General features: G+C 40.9%; 1 protein-coding gene across 4 annotated transcripts in view; it reads right to left on the reverse strand.

The window, feature by feature from the left end:
- The window catches only part of prex1 (phosphatidylinositol-3,4,5-trisphosphate-dependent Rac exchange factor 1), an 85,210-nt gene that overhangs the window by 19,898 nt on the left and 47,097 nt on the right, over window positions 1-18,215 (reverse strand). For all 4 annotated transcript variants that reach the window (XM_020089345.2, XM_069526068.1, XM_069526070.1 and 1 more), the window contains 11 exons: window positions 15,942-16,017; window positions 15,198-15,270; window positions 11,416-11,561; window positions 9,535-9,627; window positions 7,268-7,416; window positions 7,099-7,184; window positions 5,113-5,252; window positions 2,932-3,067; window positions 1,796-1,971; window positions 1,282-1,443; window positions 416-629 (listed from right to left, as the gene is read on the reverse strand). In XM_020089345.2, coding sequence (XP_019944904.2) covers window positions 416-629; window positions 1,282-1,443; window positions 1,796-1,971; window positions 2,932-3,067; window positions 5,113-5,252; window positions 7,099-7,184; window positions 7,268-7,416; window positions 9,535-9,627; window positions 11,416-11,561; window positions 15,198-15,270; window positions 15,942-16,017 — 1,451 coding nt within the window. The remainder of the gene's footprint in view (window positions 1-415; window positions 630-1,281; window positions 1,444-1,795; window positions 1,972-2,931; window positions 3,068-5,112; window positions 5,253-7,098; window positions 7,185-7,267; window positions 7,417-9,534; window positions 9,628-11,415; window positions 11,562-15,197; window positions 15,271-15,941; window positions 16,018-18,215) is intronic.

Below are 18,215 nucleotides of genomic sequence, written 5' to 3' on the forward strand. Positions count from 1 at the left end.
GAGAGTTGTGTGTAAAGCTGTTTTCAGACAAGAACTATGGAGAACGTTCACACAATTGAGGCTGGACATTGTCCAGAGTTTTCCTTTTACATATGAACAATGCAGCCGGAGATTGTCCACTCAGATGTGTTAACCAACAAACCAGGAATCCCCTGAGGGTTCAGGTGAGGGGTGGTGCAGCAGGCAGAGGCAGGACGTAATGTATAAATTCTGCGGTGGAGGTAACATGTTTTTGTTTATAGCATCTTATTCTGACACTATTTACAAGGGGGCTGCCTGGAGAAACTCTGTGGAATGTCTGGTGGCTCTCACTAGGACATTTGCGTTCCCACATACAGCCCCTCTGGAGAATGTCAGGAGATTATCTGGAGTTCAGTGCATGTCTGAAAGCAGCTTGTGTGTGGGCTGTCTCTACCTTGATCAGGGTCCATCAAGCCAAACAGGGAGTTTTTGCGCCCAAAGCGGATGCTGAAAGCCCTGCCGGCAGAGGTAGTACTCTTTGGGTAGGAAACCTGCATCAGGTTGATGTGGCAGTTGGTGGGAACAAAGTCCATGCAGCCCAGTGGGTGAGGGCGAACGCCGGCCGGCCTGAAGGAGGGCCACACCTTGTTCTTCAGCTCCAGGGCAAACTGGGTTAAAAAAAGGAAGGAATGATGAATAAAAAGGTGCAGAGAAAGTTTAGTGATAGTACAAACTGCATGTCTGACAGCTCTAATATTAGCAGTGCATGATTCTAATGAGATGCTTTTCACTGACAAAACATTGTCACTGTCAGAAAACATGACATGTAGATACAACACTTCAGATTCAACACAGTCAGACAGAATGAAGTTTAATAATGCAATGTATTGCCCAAGAGTTCTTAAACTGTATGGTTATGGACAAGTACATTCTAAATATCAGATGTATTATTCAAGCTTCAAAAATGTATAGAGATTTGCAAGTGGCGATATTTAATAATATTTATGAGTGAGCTGTATAGACTCTGACGTATGACCTAAATCCAAACATGAACATATAAATAGAATGTGTTTTGTAGTAACACATTATTCAACCCACTTTCACACTCAGTTGTAAACACTTTAAAAAGCAAGGGAGTGTCTGGAAAATACAAACCAGTAAAAAATATAGAGAAGAATTATTATAGAACATTATAGATCTTTTTTTATAAATGGAGGAATATTGGGTTGAAAGTCAACAACAAAACTTTAAGGTTAATGTGAATGAGCAGAAGACATATGTGCAATATGTTTAAGAGAAAGTAGAATTGTGTCGTTGTACCTGTTGATAGCTACTGATACGGCGTCGGATACTCTCCAGCTTGGTGTCACAGATTTGTCTGAACTCGTACTGAGGCATGGTAACTACTCTGTCGCTCTGGGAGATGAGCTGGCTGCAGTTACGAACAAAAAGGCTGTCGTCACCACAAAATGCCTCCAGGATCTGTAGAAACACGAAACATCAGGAAGGATGGATCACTCCTACATTAAAAGTTGATTCAGTCACAATCAAGAGTGAAAATCAAATTCCAAGTAGCAGCTGAAACCACCAGTGATGTCAGGTTAGCCCTTTGCTGCTTTTAGATCTTGTGAATAGTAATATAATAAAACCACTTATTATCAGTGACCTATAAACAGGGAAACCACCAGGTTGGAACAAGGGGAAAAACAACCGTAACACAATTAAAAGTGGCATTATTCAACAAGTATGACTTGATGACTCATCCATGAGTTGTATTCTAGAATATGTAGCTGTCAACTATCACAAAAACTTCACCTCATCTTTCCATAACTACCTTAGCAGTGAGGTTGAAGCAACCTTTGGGCTCCACAGTCTTTTCCAGCACGTTGCTCTTTATGCCGGCGGTGCTGACATACTCGTAGACCACACCGTGCTCCAGGTGGACGTTATCCACCGTCAGACTGACCAGAGGCAGCTCATCAGAGAGGGAAAGCCTCCCTAGCCGGTAATCTGTAGAGCACAATATTGATATTACTCAATATATGTCATTGTAATAAACTCAAGTTTACCATTATGAAGTCAGGAGGAAGAGTAGAGGTAGAGTCATGCCTCATGTTATGTTATTAGCAGATTCAAGACACCTCATCAGCTCTAGATAGAAATACAATGATTTTATAAATCTGTGACACATGTAAAAGTACACAGTGTACCTCTACATATGTCAATTATGCCTCCCCTGCCTGTGCTGTCGGAAAAACTGGCCACTTAGTGTAAATACAGTTAGAAAACTGAATGTTACTAGATGACGTCCTATGACTGTAGTGTAAGCATATGTAATTTTCAGCAGAGAATTTTCTATTTCCAGAGCAAATTGCTGACTGCTGTACCCACTTTTTACTGCCACAGTAACTATGACCCCATTCGGAGGTCATCTGAAAATAGCTATCATGGTGGAAAATACATTTCTATGTAACGTTTTTGGCTGTGACAGATGTTTTTTTTTTCCAACATTGAGTCGACAATCAATCTGTGATTATGCACAAAGCAGCTACAGTTTATAATACAGGACACTCCCAAGTAACGCTAATGTTGTTTAGGTGTGTTTTGCTGCAGGATGAGCCACACATGAAACATGCTCTGTTGTTATAAGCACTACATCTGCTAAAGAGGCATTGTTTTTCTGTTTCAAAGTATTGAGCTTTTAGTCTTTTATAACAATAATAATGAATACATGAAAATTACAATAATAACAATAATAATAACAACAATAATAATAATAAGGAATAAGAGCAATTTGAAGTTAAGATTAGGGTAAAAATACAAAAATAAAGTGTTACAGAAGAGAAAACATAACAAAATGATCAAATATAGTCAGATGTTAAAATAGTTATTTATTTTAACTAAAGAGAAGATAAATGTGCACTTAAAAGCTGTAACTATAATGAACTATTTTGCAGGACATAACATCACCTGTGCCGTTGCCCCCCTCGTGGTCTGATCCGTTCTCCACTGGATAAGGACTGAAAGGACTCTCGTCCTTCTCACCTTCACCTTTGTCTCTTTGCAGCTCCTCCACATCCTCAAATGCCCGGTACGCCCACTGACACTGTGGTAAACAGATCAGCGTCGAACAATAAGACTGACTTCTCTTCTAACCTGCAATACTGCACATCATTATTTGGTGGAGGAGGAGGCAGTGAGCGTGAAATGAGCATGAGCAGAAAGGGATAGAGATACAAAATCTTGCAAAGATAAAAAGCCAAAGCATGAAAAAGAAAGAATAGGGATATTGGTGCATTTATGTGAAAGCATTTTAAACAACAGAATCCAGAGGAAATACATCTCAAGTAATTGTGAGCCATGGACACAGACACTTCACCTAACAAGCATGTGAGTGTCTAGAAAATACAAGTCATTAAGAAATATATTGACAAGTTGAGAGATTATATCTTTTTTGTATAAATGTGAGGATACTGATATAAAAATCAACACAACTGCACTTTTCAGGTCAATGTGAATGCATAGGTGACATATTTACTGTAAGAATTACATGTGCAGTAAATCAATATGAGGTTTAAAATTAGGAACTGAGTTGAGGAGGAAGTGAGTGTGAAATGAGCAGAGATAAAGACTTTTGCAAACATGACTAGACAAAGCATGGAAAAGAAAGAATGAGCATTTTGGTATATTTAGGTGAAAGCATTTTATTCAACAGAATTGGAAGAAGTATTTATTCCCTGTGGACACTTTTCACCTGACAATGAAGTCAGAGCTGACTGCACCAGCCTGAACTCAGCAGTGCAGTCAGCCACATCAACAACATCCTGGTAATTTATCCTGCTGCTAAATGAACTAGCAAATTTATACTGGAAGTAATCCAAAATGAGTCTGAGCCTGTTCACTGTTCACTTAGAGCAGAGGGGGTTTATCAGAAGAGTCGGTTGGAGTCAATAGAAGAAAGCAAAACACTGTGCCTTTTACAGTGAGGAGGACATCCTAATCTGTCTGCAGCCTTGTGAAATACTGCCTGGAGACATGGACTCCTGCTGCAGGAATGTCAAAACAACCCGGTGGGAGTTTGTCATTTTAGATGTTAGCCATGTAATACCAAGTGTAAATACAAGTGTCCAGTCATTACTCAATTTGGAAACATTGCTAAATATGCAATGATTACTTTAACACAGAATAAACCTTGAGCTTTCTTGGAAACAGGAATAGGCTGAAAATACCATGGGGCTACTTGTTCCTCTCAGGGCAGGAGGATATTTTGAGATGAAAAATATTTAACTCTCACTATGTGTCGCCTGCAGCACCAGTGACAGCCAGTAATTTATGTTGGGAGTTTTACTAGGCCACCCAGTGTTGGAGCCAAGAACGCCGACAAAGTCGATGAAATTGCTGCAAAGTCGATGGAATCACAGTTTCTTTTCAAACATTAAGGTTTCTATCTCCAGCTCCACTGATTATGTTTTATGATCCATCTCAGAGCAGGAATGTCTGGGTCACTGGGGCTTTCTGTGAGCTGTCACACATTGTTGCAAGATTGAGTAAATTAACCTTTAATGCAACAGCCAATTCTTATCATGATTTCTCATGTCATTAAGTAGTTTGTATTATAAATAAAGCATTCGGGAAGTGTCCTGTTACAGCGAAATCCATAACAACACACGCAGGAACTAATAAACTTCCCTGATCACTATGTAACGAGTGGAATGATGTGGCCGGTTGGGAGATTTGTTGTGTGTCCCTAGTTGTATTTCTTAAATATTCTCAATAAATCCACCCATTATCTATACCACTTATCCTTTTAGAGTCACAGGGGGTGGTGGAGCCAATCCCAGCTGACATTGGGCAAGAGGCAGGTGAACAGGCTGGACATGTCGTCAGTCCCCATCACAGGGCCAACATTCAGAGACAAACAAGTTACTCTCACATTCAGCGGAGTCTCCAATTAACCTAACCCCAGTTTGCATGTTTTTTTGGACTGTGTAAGAAAGCTAGAGTAACCGGAGAAAATCCACACAAACATGGGTAGAACTGACCGGGATTTGAACTGCGACTTTCTTGCTCTAAGGCACCGGTGAGAACATTGAGATGTTCAATAAATGCCACATTAAAACTGCAAACTCCAGTTTTCCCTTGTCCCCTCACCGTCTGCAGGGGCTCCTGGTGTGTGTGCTGCGCAGTGAAGTGCTCCAGAACCTCTTCGTAGTCGCTGCAGTTGACGTTGTTGCCGTTGACTTTCAGGACGACCTGGCCGGGCTGGAGACCTGCCCCCGCTGCCTCCCAGCCTACAGTGCGTCAACAGAGGGTCAGAGGTAAAGGGTCAGTGAGTGGTATAAATACAGCAAAACTGCACACAACACATTGGGTTATTATGGAAAACAAGAAATTCGAGTAGGAGGAAAGGAGGCCTTAAAAAACGCGTCTGCAGCGTCCATGGACATGTTTTATCTAATTATATTAGTTTATTCAATAAACTAATATAATTTTGGACTAAATTCATATATCTGTACTTAACCTCACTCCTTTTGTCTGTCCAGGAAAAACAGAAAGTGATTTGGCTCAGTGATGTAACACACTGCCCCAACCTACTAATGGCTTTACAGCCTGGGAGTCCAATCAACACCTCTATCTTCTTCAATCTAAAAATACCAGGGCTGGCAACACTTCCACCCAGGGTACCAAGATTACCTAACTTCAGGGCTACTTGACCCATGAATGGCTTGCACAGAGGGGGGCTGATTTAAGAAGAGAAAAAAAACACAAATAAAGACCCTCAAAAGAAAAAAAACACCGTACACCAGCAGGGAGCCAGAAGTAATACTGGAAAGACAGAAAAACGGAGGAGTGAGGAGAGAAAGCGTAGTAGGGAAAGTAGACTTTCTGCCATAATAGCCTAAAAAAAGATCACATTCCTTGGCTGAACAGCAGCTCCTCTCCTCTGTTTTTGTATGTGTGTCCTCTTCTACTCCTGTCTGGTTTACACATTGGGATTCACCCCTTATCCAACTTGTAATAAATCTCAAATTTTCTAGTTCAAGACAGTTTAGGTGCGATGAACATCTGGTCACAGGGTCAAAATGAGAGAGAGGGAAAAATGTGAAGGTAGAGAAAAGGTATGGATGTTTTTTCCAGTTACCTATTGTACTTTTTGCAGCTCTGATCACAGAGCATGTGTCTATTATAAGGGTCTGAACTCTGACCGCAGGCTGTCTGTCTGACAGGTGGCCATAAAAACCATAATGGAGGTTCACTAAAAGCAGAACGTAACAGGTGGTTGGAGGCTTGAGTTACCTCATCTTTCCTTTGAATTTGTCTGAAATGAGATTTGTCTTTCTGACACCGTAAACAATTACCGACAGTGATGCTGCAATAACAAGGTCAAATTCTTAAAAACTGTCTGAAAGACAGATCCAGCATGAGTCATAAACAAAATAAACATCTGTTGTAATTGAATTCAAGAAAATGTCATTTTATTACATCTCCCTGGGACACATGAACCTTGTAAACCACTCAGCAGATTAGCTTCCCATTACACAAAATACTGGTGCCGTCCATGTAGATATGTGTATATTTCTTGTTACAGAAATTTATATTGTGTTTACATGATTTATAATTATATTTTAATTTAGATGATGAAAAAAGTTTCCAGATTTTAAGAAGCACAAAAACAATTTATATTATCTAGTCATTTGTGCATCAAGAAGAATCTCTGTAAACTATGATAAATTGCCTTAAGTGATGTCTCTTGACACCGCCTTTGGTTGGCGCTAAAGACACAAGTTTGAAAATGAAAAATATCTGCGGGTGTGCATTAGAAAGAAAAGAGCTCATGTCATTCACTCTGCATGAGGTTGCATTCAAATCTCCACCCGAGCAGTCAATTGTTGAGTAGCATTTAGGGTAATGTAGGCAATAAAAGGAAGCTCTCTGGTTCTGCTATATCAGTTTCCGTTATATAATCTGTCCATCATAGGTCTGACAGTGTTATAGAAGTGCGAGGCAGTGCTCTTACAGAGAGTGAGTCCTTAATTTGTGTTATTCAACACATGAAGTAGTCATAATGAAATTCACCTAGAAAAAGCATTTGGGTGATTAAACTGGCTCAAGAGGTCAGTCGAAGCTGTCACTCACCTTTCCTGACAGCATGGACGTGAGGAGGGGCGGAGCCACACAGTCTGAACGAGAGGCTGTCTGGGTTGTCAGGGATCTTCACAATCCTAGAGGAGAAAAGACCAATGAGATCAACGTACGGGTGTGGGTGCTTGCATGCATTAGTGGGTGCGTGCATGTGTTCCCTCACTCCTTGGCCTTAGTGGCGACGAGCAGTCTCAAGGAGCGTCGTATGCAGAAGGCTTGGTTGATCATGGTTTCCACCTCGGAGAAAGGCCTGAGGAACAGCAGGTCCTCGTTGATGGTGAAGATCTTCCTGCCCACCTGCAGACCAGCCATCTGCACGGACAGACGAACAGACGGGGGACAGAATGCAGTTATTTTTAGGTTGCACTCTGTTTCAACTCCATCGAAAGTAATAATTTTCAAATGGGGATCATTCAATTTGAGCATATAACCATCCCCCGTGTCCCAGTGAGATCTAAAATGTGTGCAGCATAATTCTTAGAAAAAGCGTGATTACAGTTTTTTACCTGACTTTTTTTATTAGTCATGAGCCCCCGGGATGGAGTTGTATGTTTTTCAAATAGACGTTGAGTCTGACAATAAGAAAGAAACTAAACCAAGCCAAGAGAGAAAATCAGAGTGTACTGCTGTGTTTCAACAGCCTGTTCGGTCTTGTTATTCATCTTCCAGCATAAGAATGTTTTTTTTTACAGAGTGCATATCAAGATTGGCTACAAGATAGGATCTAGCTGCATGATAAAGTCTGCTGCCTGTTGGATTTGCACACATTTGCAGATTGAAGGGTAACTTTCAGGTTACACAATAATACATATGAAAGCAGAGATACATTCTTTTTAACATAGCCACACCTTTCTATTAGAAACCACTGGCAGGTGATCCTGTATGTTGACATACATTATAACAGTTGCACAAACGAATACACTGCAAATGCTCTCAAGGAATCAAACACCCTCAGCTTTTCACAGTCATATATCAGCTCCTAATTTTTTTTCAAATAACCAACAAAGCACATCATTAAATGCAGTCATCTTGCACATCTTCAGCCACGTTGTGAGAATAATGTCGCCTCTGTACCCCCGCTGTGTGAGTCCAGTGTCCTGGGCACAGATCCGGTGGGGTGGCCTTGGCTGAGCCAGGCCCCAACTTTGGATTACAGCCCAAGATTGAGGTAGGAGCGACTGGGAGGATTCACAGCCATCTGAATGTGGAGGGATGTATGTGTGGTGCGTGTGTGCGTGCATGTGATTATACAGCATGGGTGCTGGTTTGCACGTGACTCTCTATAATAGTATCATACAGTGAAAGAACCTAGTGTGCGAGTGAGTGTCTCTCAGCCCCTTTCAGAGCCCCATGGGAATCAGCTGAGCTTCATTCACTGGGCTGGCACACAGGCTGTGTCACAACTAGCAATCCTGTTATTTTGGCAAACAGGGGGCACGGGGATGAATAAGAGAAAGAAAAGTGCAGGAGGGAGCAAAACTGAGAGGGTTTACTGTGGAGGAAGCAGGCAAAGTAGAAAAGATTATCCAGAGAGTGACTGAGGAGAGGAGTAATGTGGGAAAAGGAGTAAAATAACAGAAAGAAGTGCTTCAATAGAAGGCAAACAAGAGAAATGACTGTGAAACAAAGTGGTGGAGAGGAAGATGGTTAATCTCGTGATGCTGAGGAAAAGGTTTTCAATCTCTGGACCTGTGGACCAATCAGGCCATCATTCTGATGTTTCAAGACTGCTAGAAACATCATAGCAAAGGCTCAGATCACAGGAAAAGAAAGGAGAATTGTCTTGCATTAGACATGCCATTAAAAGGCAGTGGCTGAACCTAGGGGGAGGGACCCCCTGGGGGGCACAGATCCACTGCAGGGGGAGGGTGAAACTAGGTTGAATAAATATGATTGGTGAAGGGAAAACACACAAATGAGACACACGACTCAAGAGTTTGCTGAAGAAGTCTCTGAAGTATGTAACCACAGATATGACAGCAGCTATTCAGCCTGTTCATGAATACGATAGAATCATGGATACTAATAATATAATGTGTAGTTGAATTTAGAGTATAGTAACAGAAGAAAATAAATAATCATGTTTGTTTTAGATGTTTTGTCACTGCCTTATCTGCTTTGAGTAAAATGTGTGTGTTTGTGTGTGTGTGTGTGTGTGTGTGTGTGTGTGTGTGTGTGTGTGTGTGTGTGTGTGTGTGTGTGTGTGTGTGTGTGTGTGTGTGAAGGTGATGCAACTAAGCCTGTGTAATGGCTCTACTGCCAATCAGAAAAAAGTCCTACTATGGGGAATGGATGCAGACTGACAGCAGCCGTCCAAACAGTGGACAGCCATTACCCTGCTGGAACTAATATCCCGGGGCATGTGTGTGTGTGTGTGTGTGTGTGTGTGTGTGTGTGTGTGTGTGTGTGTGTGTGTGTGCTGACCATTACCTCAGCATGGGAGCCCCTGGTGACAGATTTCACCACAATGGCCTTGTTTTTCTCTTCGATCTCAAAGCCGTAGTCTTCCTCCTCAGGGTGAATCTAGCACAGAGAAAATCACCTAATTACTGGCCCATTTACACTGGTGACTGACTGCTTTGGCATTATGTGAAAGCAAATCACTAAATAATTGTCACGATGCACATATTCTACAGTCATAAATGTTTCATTTGGCTCTGATGCTGTTTTTGCCCACTGTAGAAATATGTTGTAAATTTGTTCATTTGCTGCAGTGATACTGCTTTATTATCATGTTAAAAAGTTGATATATGCCACTCTCTCTGGGTGGTCTTGGCTTTTTAAGTCGTGTACATATGCAATGTGCGCTTTTCATCGCAGGTGTCTCGCCTCTGAGGATGTTCTCTGCTTCCCACATTGTATTCCCCAGTGGGGCGAGGCTTAGTAAAACGCTGTCATCGCCAAACACATTAGCCGACTTCCATTAGGTAAAGCTGCTGGGGCCATCTTCCTGCTGCACGGCCCTGATAAGATGGGGATCTCGGCCGTTACATCAGAGGAGATGGCTGTGGTAAATAAAGAGTTCCTACACTTCACTTCAGTAATAGCCAGGAGGGCGGATTAGTTCTGCTAATTAAGGGAAAAAAGCCTTTTCCACTTCTTGTGGAAATCCAGATAGCGTGGCTTCTTCCCATTCTGATATAAAACAAGGATGCTGCTGATGCTGCTAGGTTTCCCTAATGATAACAGTTCACTTTCCAATTGAGTCTCTGGAAAATACCAGGCAACTTTTTTAAAAAAAACCAAGATGAATATTAAGGTTATCATCTCCTTCTGTCTGTTGTCAGTAGCAGCACTACTGGGACTTCATTCCAGCCAGTGAAGATGATCATATTTCCATGAGACAAATCTCATTACAATGCTGATTGAGCACATGCAGCAAATTTAAGACTTTACTGCCATCAAAGTAGCCTTGACTCCGGAGAGGGGGAGGACTGATTCTTTAGAGTGGTGCTCATTATGTCTACCTGTGAGATAAATAAACTGTAGTGAAGGATATAGTTGATGCCAGTATGTCAGTTCAATTAGCTATATAATGAAGTCCTGTTCTATTTTAAGTATGTGTATGTCATGTATATACAGGTACAGTCTGCATTGTTTGCATCCAGCCACATGAAGCCATTGTGTCATATGTTGTAATGAGGCTACATCCAAACTAATACGTTTTTGGTTGAAAAAGACATTTTCACATGAGCCTTTCGGCTCATTATCAGTTTTAATCCCCGTCCATATGAATAAGCATGAAAAAAAATATCACATGACCACTTGCATACACTGGGCATGTGCATGGCGATGCAAACCGGAATTGCTCGAAAAATAGCTCATGTTCCTATAGTCAGCAACATGGTTGTTTACTTCAAGAAAGGGGGTCATGTGATAGAAGCCCAATGAGTCAGAAACCAAAAAAACCTATTAAGCAAGAGGTTGTGAGTGCCTGCATCATTGTTTCCAAACATCTCTGTTTCTACCCGTCCGGACTAAAACACAGCCTTGGAGTTTTTTTAAACTAAGACGGTTTCAGCAGTGTTTCCAAACTTCTCAGTTTTGGTGGCTATTGAACTCCAGAGTAGTGTGGACAGCAGACATATTTAGCGTTTTCAAATAACACATTGTTCTATGAATGTAGCCTCAGTGTGCCTGCTCCAGTCTCTTGATTATTCAAAGAGTTTTATTCAAGGGAAACAAAAGCTAGTGTGAGTCTGGCACTTTGGACAGAATTCTGAAATCAGGATCGACGTATCCATGTACAGTGTAAATGTATTTGAGAGAATGTGTGTGTGTTTGTGTGTGAGTGCATGTGTTCCAGCTCACCACCAGAGACTTGGCCAAGATGTTTTCTATGAGTTTGAAGTCATTGCGCTGGAGCTGCTTGCTCTTGCTGCTGGTTCCCTCCGTCTCCTCGTCCGCATAGAAACGAAAGAACTGGGACTCGTCTTTGAACTCACTCTTTTCCAAGACTGGAAAAGAAAACACACACACACACACACACAGAGAGAGAGAGAGTATGTAATCAGAAAGCCACTGCAGAAAGGATGGTTGATTAGGTCACATCTGTCTTTCCAGTTAAAGGTTGATGATAAAAAAGGTGAAGTGGTGCTACATTTATCATCATACATGTAAATGCTCATTTGTTCATTACATATCAAAAAAATGAGCTGATTCTGTGGAGAAACATGTGTTTGCACGAGCAGAGAGCAAAAGGAGCTGCCACTTCACGTGTGGACACAAACAAGATAACAGTTAATTAGCTCATTAGCTAATGACGCTAGAAGAAACATCTGCAGTTAAACCACACCTGGGTCGTAGCCAGCACACGCTAAGACTCTCCGGAGATGAGTGTGTCTGAGTGTGTGTGAAGCCCTCTGTTGTCCTGAGCCTTACTCTAACACATGGGGCACTTCAAACAGGTCAGGAGCACATTATGGAGGCGAAAATGCCACAGAGCAACCTTACTACACTACTGATGTTTTTCATATTTCTCTAAGCCACTAATATCAGGTCGTAAATTACAGTACATGACCCTTTAATCAGTTGAACATCTATTTCCTTTTGTTGGTTTCTATGGAACACTGAATTGAAGGCAGTCGTAAACATGCTGCTCTTTGTTTGAATTGTAAATTCACGATGTCTTGGAGTTTTTAAGTCAATTAAGTCCTTTTTCAACTGGTAAAAAAACCTATTAACACCAAAGAAAATCATGCTTTTGGGCAAAGGGAGTAAGTATCCATAAAATGACAGAATGCACAACTCGGCACTATATATGCTTTAACAGCCGGCCCTGACATCACCTCGCCCCCATTTTTTGATGTTCACATCTGGACTTGAGCCATGATTCGAGTGAATTATTTTATTTTGTTGAAAACATTCATCTTGTTTGGGGCATGGACAAGTTGCCAGTAGTAAAATTGGGCTCAACACTCACACACACATTCACAGACCTTCAACCAAGGATATTTCCTAATCTTACGTGTGTGTGTGTGTGTGTGTGTGTGAGAGAGAGAGACTCTGGCTGGGGCTAGTAGAGGCAGTGCTGAATACCAAAGGTGCCCAGGTGTTCAGATACTTGGAGAGCATCTGGCACCGTCAGATGAACAAAAGCCTTCACAAACTAATTACACGCACGCCACACCCACTCACACTGGCCTTGTGCCAACTCAAACGTGACTTATTTCCTTCTGAGTCACAGAGGCTGTGGCCACATAACACATTAACTAGAGGGTGTGTGGCTCCGGAAACTCAGTCACAACCTTACAAAGTCACACACACACACTCTGCATGATCTAAGTGTTGAGAGCAGTTGACCATATTCAAGTTACAAGAAAACTGTGCTAAGACTCATTTTGGTTATACACTTGATTGTATTTTAAACCATAAGCATTGCATTTAACTGAAGTAAAAGTACACATAAACTGACAAAAATGTACTCAAGTATCACATTAAATATACTTAAAGTATTAAATGTGAAAGTACTTGTCGATCTTCTAAAAACCTTTAAAAAGCCTTCTGTCTGATGAGAGTGCAGTGGTGTATTTGACCAGAGCTTACAAAGTGTTTAATTTTCCTTTTTGGTTTGATAATTTAATGATTTCAACTGAAAAAAGAAAACTTCCATTGTTAGTTGTTTATATTCCATATTAGATAACTAATTCTGAATGACATTTCGGCTCAGGAGCGGAAAGTATCGCTGTATCTTGTGAAAGTGTTCTGTACATTGAGCTGCCTGAAGGGCAAAACACAACAGGTGTTCCCGTCAGACATGTAGATGAATGATTTCAGCAGTTAAGGGCGGATGAAAGACAAATTAACTGTGTTGTCTGTTAGCAGTGAGGAGCCAGACAGTAAAAAAGAAAGAGGACGACGACCAGTTAAAGAGTAACCAGATGACAGAGCAGCAGAGGTGCTGAGTAAGGACTACAGAGAGTGACGTGAGGAGAGGTCAGGTGAGGAGAGGTCAGGTGAGGTGTGTGCAGACAGGCTGCGAAGAGAGAGGTTGTGACCCTGAAGAAGGGCAGAGGACAGGGAGAGATAAAAGAGAACAGGTCAGCCTTTCCAACAGATGGTAGAAGGAGGGAGGGGTGAGCGGCAATGAGACATGAAAAAGTGAGAAAGCCACAATGTGACTGTGGAGCGGATGAATGTGTGTAAATGAGAGTAAAGTCTCTTTTCCAGTGGTAGAAAAACTTTAAACAACACTTAACATCAGGCTTTTGTCTCCAATGGGAATGTTGATACAGTCAGCATTCACTTCCGGGTCAAATGACTGCAGCAGACACAGGTTTTATTCAGGCTCCGATTGACAGAGATGGAAACGTGACACCCGATTGAATGCGCTAATTTGGCAAGACAGTGGGTGAGAGAGCGCTTCATTTTTTGGGAGCATTCATGACATTAAACATTAGAGACAAACTGCTCTACTGGCAATGGGAAAGGAGCGCATCACATTTTTAGCAGGTTTACCAGCATCTATAAAAATTGTCTATACCTGCTAATTTGGGTGTTAAAGAGGAACGATGGACAAACATGATTAAAATAACAGGTTCTACAGAAGATTTTACAAGTTTTTAATCATGTGCACTTCAAGGTTTTAATTTTGAATCTCGGTATCCAATTTATCACTTGTTCATACTGCTATGCATTTTCATTTACATAACATCACTTCATGGTAGTATCTCCAGTATATTTCAGGAGGATCCATATCACCCCCATTAAAAAATTAAAATGTATATAATATACTGTATCTCTCTCTAGATTTGCTCAATCAGAGAACTGCAACCTTCATCATAGATCACTATGTGCATAAGACAGCGTCAATGGTACATCTTCAGTCATCCAACACTAACTACTCCGTACAATTAGTTACACATTACTTGGCCAATGAGGATGAGAAATTCAATTTTAGGCCTGAACCAGTCAGGGTTCACTCAGGGCTGTAGTGGTAAAAATATATAATATAATAACAAGTAAGTAAACCACCATAAAAAGGTGCATAAATGCTATTTTGTATTTAAAAGGTATGTAAACAGCGTTTATGTGCGTTTACCCCCGACTACAGCCCTGGTCACAGTTCAGCGGACTGACCCAGACGGCTGTGTAGCAAAGCCAAATAGATCTGGTTAAGGTACACTGCTAATGCTGTTTACGTTCAACATGCAGGGCTTGAACCAAAGCCACTCCTCTGCGATGTGGTCAGTGAGGTTACCAACTTGGCTACACTGGATGTGCTAATTTACAATGCTCCCTTTTTAACGTATGACATTATAAAGTAGGAGAGGCTGATGTTTTTGTGGTGGAGAAAGAGTGACTGTGGGGCCAATGAAGGACAACATGCATTTCAAGGTAATGAGCAGCACAGAAAAGAGGATAAATGGGTCAAGAGGGAGAGTGAACACATCACAGTAGGATTAATGAAATTTAAATCATAACTGTGGCAAAGACGAACACTGTAAATAATAAAAAGACATCACTGCACCATGTATTTATCAAGTCAAAGTACAACTGCTCGTCCTCAAACTAAACTGAAGTAAAAAGCTCTGCTGTGTATGTGTGTTTATCCATCCTCCATCTATGCATGTGTGAGAGAGAATTGAACTGACCGTGGTGCATGAAGCCATTGTTGCAGAGCCCCACGCCCAGCGTCACAGCGTCCTCTCGGGTCGAGCAGTCTCCCTGGGAAACCAAATCAATGACGCACAGAGTCGGTCAGTTCCGATGCCTGTTTACACCTTCTCATACTCAGCAGGCCACAGCACAGCTGGGTCGACTTTGTGTATTTGTTGGTGTGAAGATGGTGATTTGTGAAGCAGCATGTGTTAATAAATATGCATTGAAAAAAGACATTGAGGGATTAGAAGACTGGTTCTGTATGTGTAAAAACGATTTGAGTAAACGATACATTCAAATGGGAGCTACTGTGTTACTGCAAGCTTTCCCTTTGTTGCACCTAAAAAAGAAAGATAGCGGAAAATATGCACATATTATGCTTTGTCTATCTTCTTTCCTCTAGTGTGTCATTTTTTGCATGTATAAAATTTATAATTCAAATGATTTTGTGGGAAACTCAAAAGTGCAGTTGCAACAGTCCTCAACTGTGCTCTTAAAAGTCAGTGAATGGTGAGAAATGTCCAGAAATTGTTCTGCTAAATAATGTGACAAACCCATTGATTATTTCATGCATTTAACAATATTTAACAATAATTTGATAAACTCATGATTCGATGGTTTCACGTGCAGTGAATAGGTATGGACACAACAAAAAGACACGTAATTGCAGTGATGACAATTGTTTAGCATTCAGTCTTGTTTGGATTGAATGGAAATATAAGAGAGACTGATTTTACCTGTGAGAGAAGCCAGTCCACCAGTTTGCTCGCGGGCACCACAGATTTGAAGGTTTTCAGATGGTGATCTCTGTCCCTAGAGAAGCAAAACAAAATAAACTTTTAAATTACAATACAGACAACATGAAAAAATAACACTTCACAGTCAGCATCAATCAATTAATCATATTTTATTTGTATAACCCATATTCAAAAATAACAATTTGTCTCATAGGGCTTACTTGCAGACTATTGAAACAACTCCTTTAGTTTTATCTGAGAACATTGTCTCTATTTAGAGTTAGTGAAAACCATAAACAACATCAGTGTCATAATTCATATATTTTTGGGACAGCACAAAAAAAACATAAAAACCATAAAAAAAACCTGCAGTTATTCTGCAGGTTTTTTTTACATCCTGCCACAACAACACTCTACACTCTCACACAGACAATCCACGGCCGATCGGCTCGTTCAACATGCAAACACGTGAAAGAGGAAACTCTACAGAGGATGTGCGGTTGCTCGTGTGACTCAGTGGGCGTATGACATCCGAAAAAACTGAACAGAATCTTCTATTTGACTGAACGTCCCAGTATTGTGACCAAATCACGGGCTGTATCTGGACCACCTATAAACTCTAAACGGCCACTTTCAGAACAAAATCCTTATTCACTGTCAGTCTTGCAGAAAAAAAAAGGCCTTAAAATGTGAAAAACAAACTTCCTCTGCACATCATTTATTTTCTGTATCAGCAGCAGCTTTCCTGAATGACATATGTGACATTTAAATAAACTGGTTTTACATGATTTATATCTATTATATCATATTATTAATCTTCATTGATTTTTAATGTTATTAAAGCGGCTGCCACTCAACAAAGTTTAGTTAAACAGAGGCACATGATTATTTATGATTCATAAAATGCAGCACATCCATCACTTTAATGTTATAATTAATGGATGCTACTTACAAAGCCAGTTTAGTGATGAATATAAAAAAGCCAGGCTGTATTACATAATAACAGAATAGCAGGCAGAGGGATTGCCTTTGTATGTTAATAGGATTTGTCCCCTGACTAAAAGCTCTTTGTTTGCACCGATGGCGAACCCCGGGCACTTCAATCAGCGGGTGAGCGATGGAGGGACAGATAGAGAGGTGGAGGGGGCACATGATGAGGGAAGGGGCTGCAGAGGAAAGAGACAGTGTGTGTGTGTGTGTGTGTGTGTGCGTGAGTGTGTGTGTGTGTGTGTGTGTGTTTGAGGCAGAGTAAGAGGGAGACAATGAGTGTCTCCTGCGCTAAATCTGTACTTCAATTCTGACTTAAACTGTCCAATGGAAAACATTTGAGCAGTGAAATAACTTCAGTGGACTAATTTGGTGGTTTCAAGTTAACACAAGTTTTAACCATGCCTCCACCAAGGAGGGTATGTTGGCACGCTTTTGTGACTGTTAGATAGCAGCACTGCAAAAAAAACTAAAGGACAGATTACCATGGAATGTGGAAGGATGTGGTATTGGTCAGGGAAGAACCCATTCAAATGTGGTGTGCAGTTTTATCTTTACCATTGTGAGAAAGGGCTTTTTAAATTAGGTGCAGTTTCATTGAATTTAAGGTGACTGTTGAGGCTTGGTGGAGGTATGTACTCTACACTGAGTGCCTTCTAGTTTTGGGTTTGGAGTTATAATACCTTTTATTTTATTGTTTGTTTAAAGGAACAACTAAGGAGTGCTGGAGTGCTACGTTTGTACATTCATTGTTACATTCAGGTGATGATGGGAATTTCTGTGTGTGTATATACTCTACACTGTAGTGTTTATATTTCTCAGCATGTGAACTGCATATGTACGCAAGAAAGTCAAAGAAGGTCTGTGTGTGTTTACGTTTATAAAAGTGGGAGAGAGCTTGAAGAAGAAATAAAAATTGATAGATGGATTTTAAAAAAATGTGGCATTATTATTTGGTCTCCCGCCTAAGTCAGGTAAATATAAAAATGTACTTATGTATATCCAACAAACCAACAACACTATAGAGATAAAAGCTTAAAATAAATGACTATTCTTAATCCTTAAAGACAAACCTCTAGCTGAGCTGAATCCTGAATACATCAACCCGTAGCAGCACGAGTGCGGCACGGTGTCCAAGTTGGAGGGAAAGAGGTTTGATTGGTTTGCCATCCTTGGCAGCACTACTCTTTGTTCAGTCATTACAGAAAAGGTGATGTGAACCCTTCATGAATATGCATCAATGCACCTGGATCGCAGGGACATTACCATATGAGGAGGGAGGAGGGC

Source organism: Paralichthys olivaceus, chromosome 6 (genome assembly GCF_024713975.1).
Source record: "Paralichthys olivaceus isolate ysfri-2021 chromosome 6, ASM2471397v2, whole genome shotgun sequence".
In the NCBI taxonomy this organism is placed as follows: Eukaryota; Metazoa; Chordata; class Actinopteri; order Pleuronectiformes; family Paralichthyidae; genus Paralichthys; species Paralichthys olivaceus.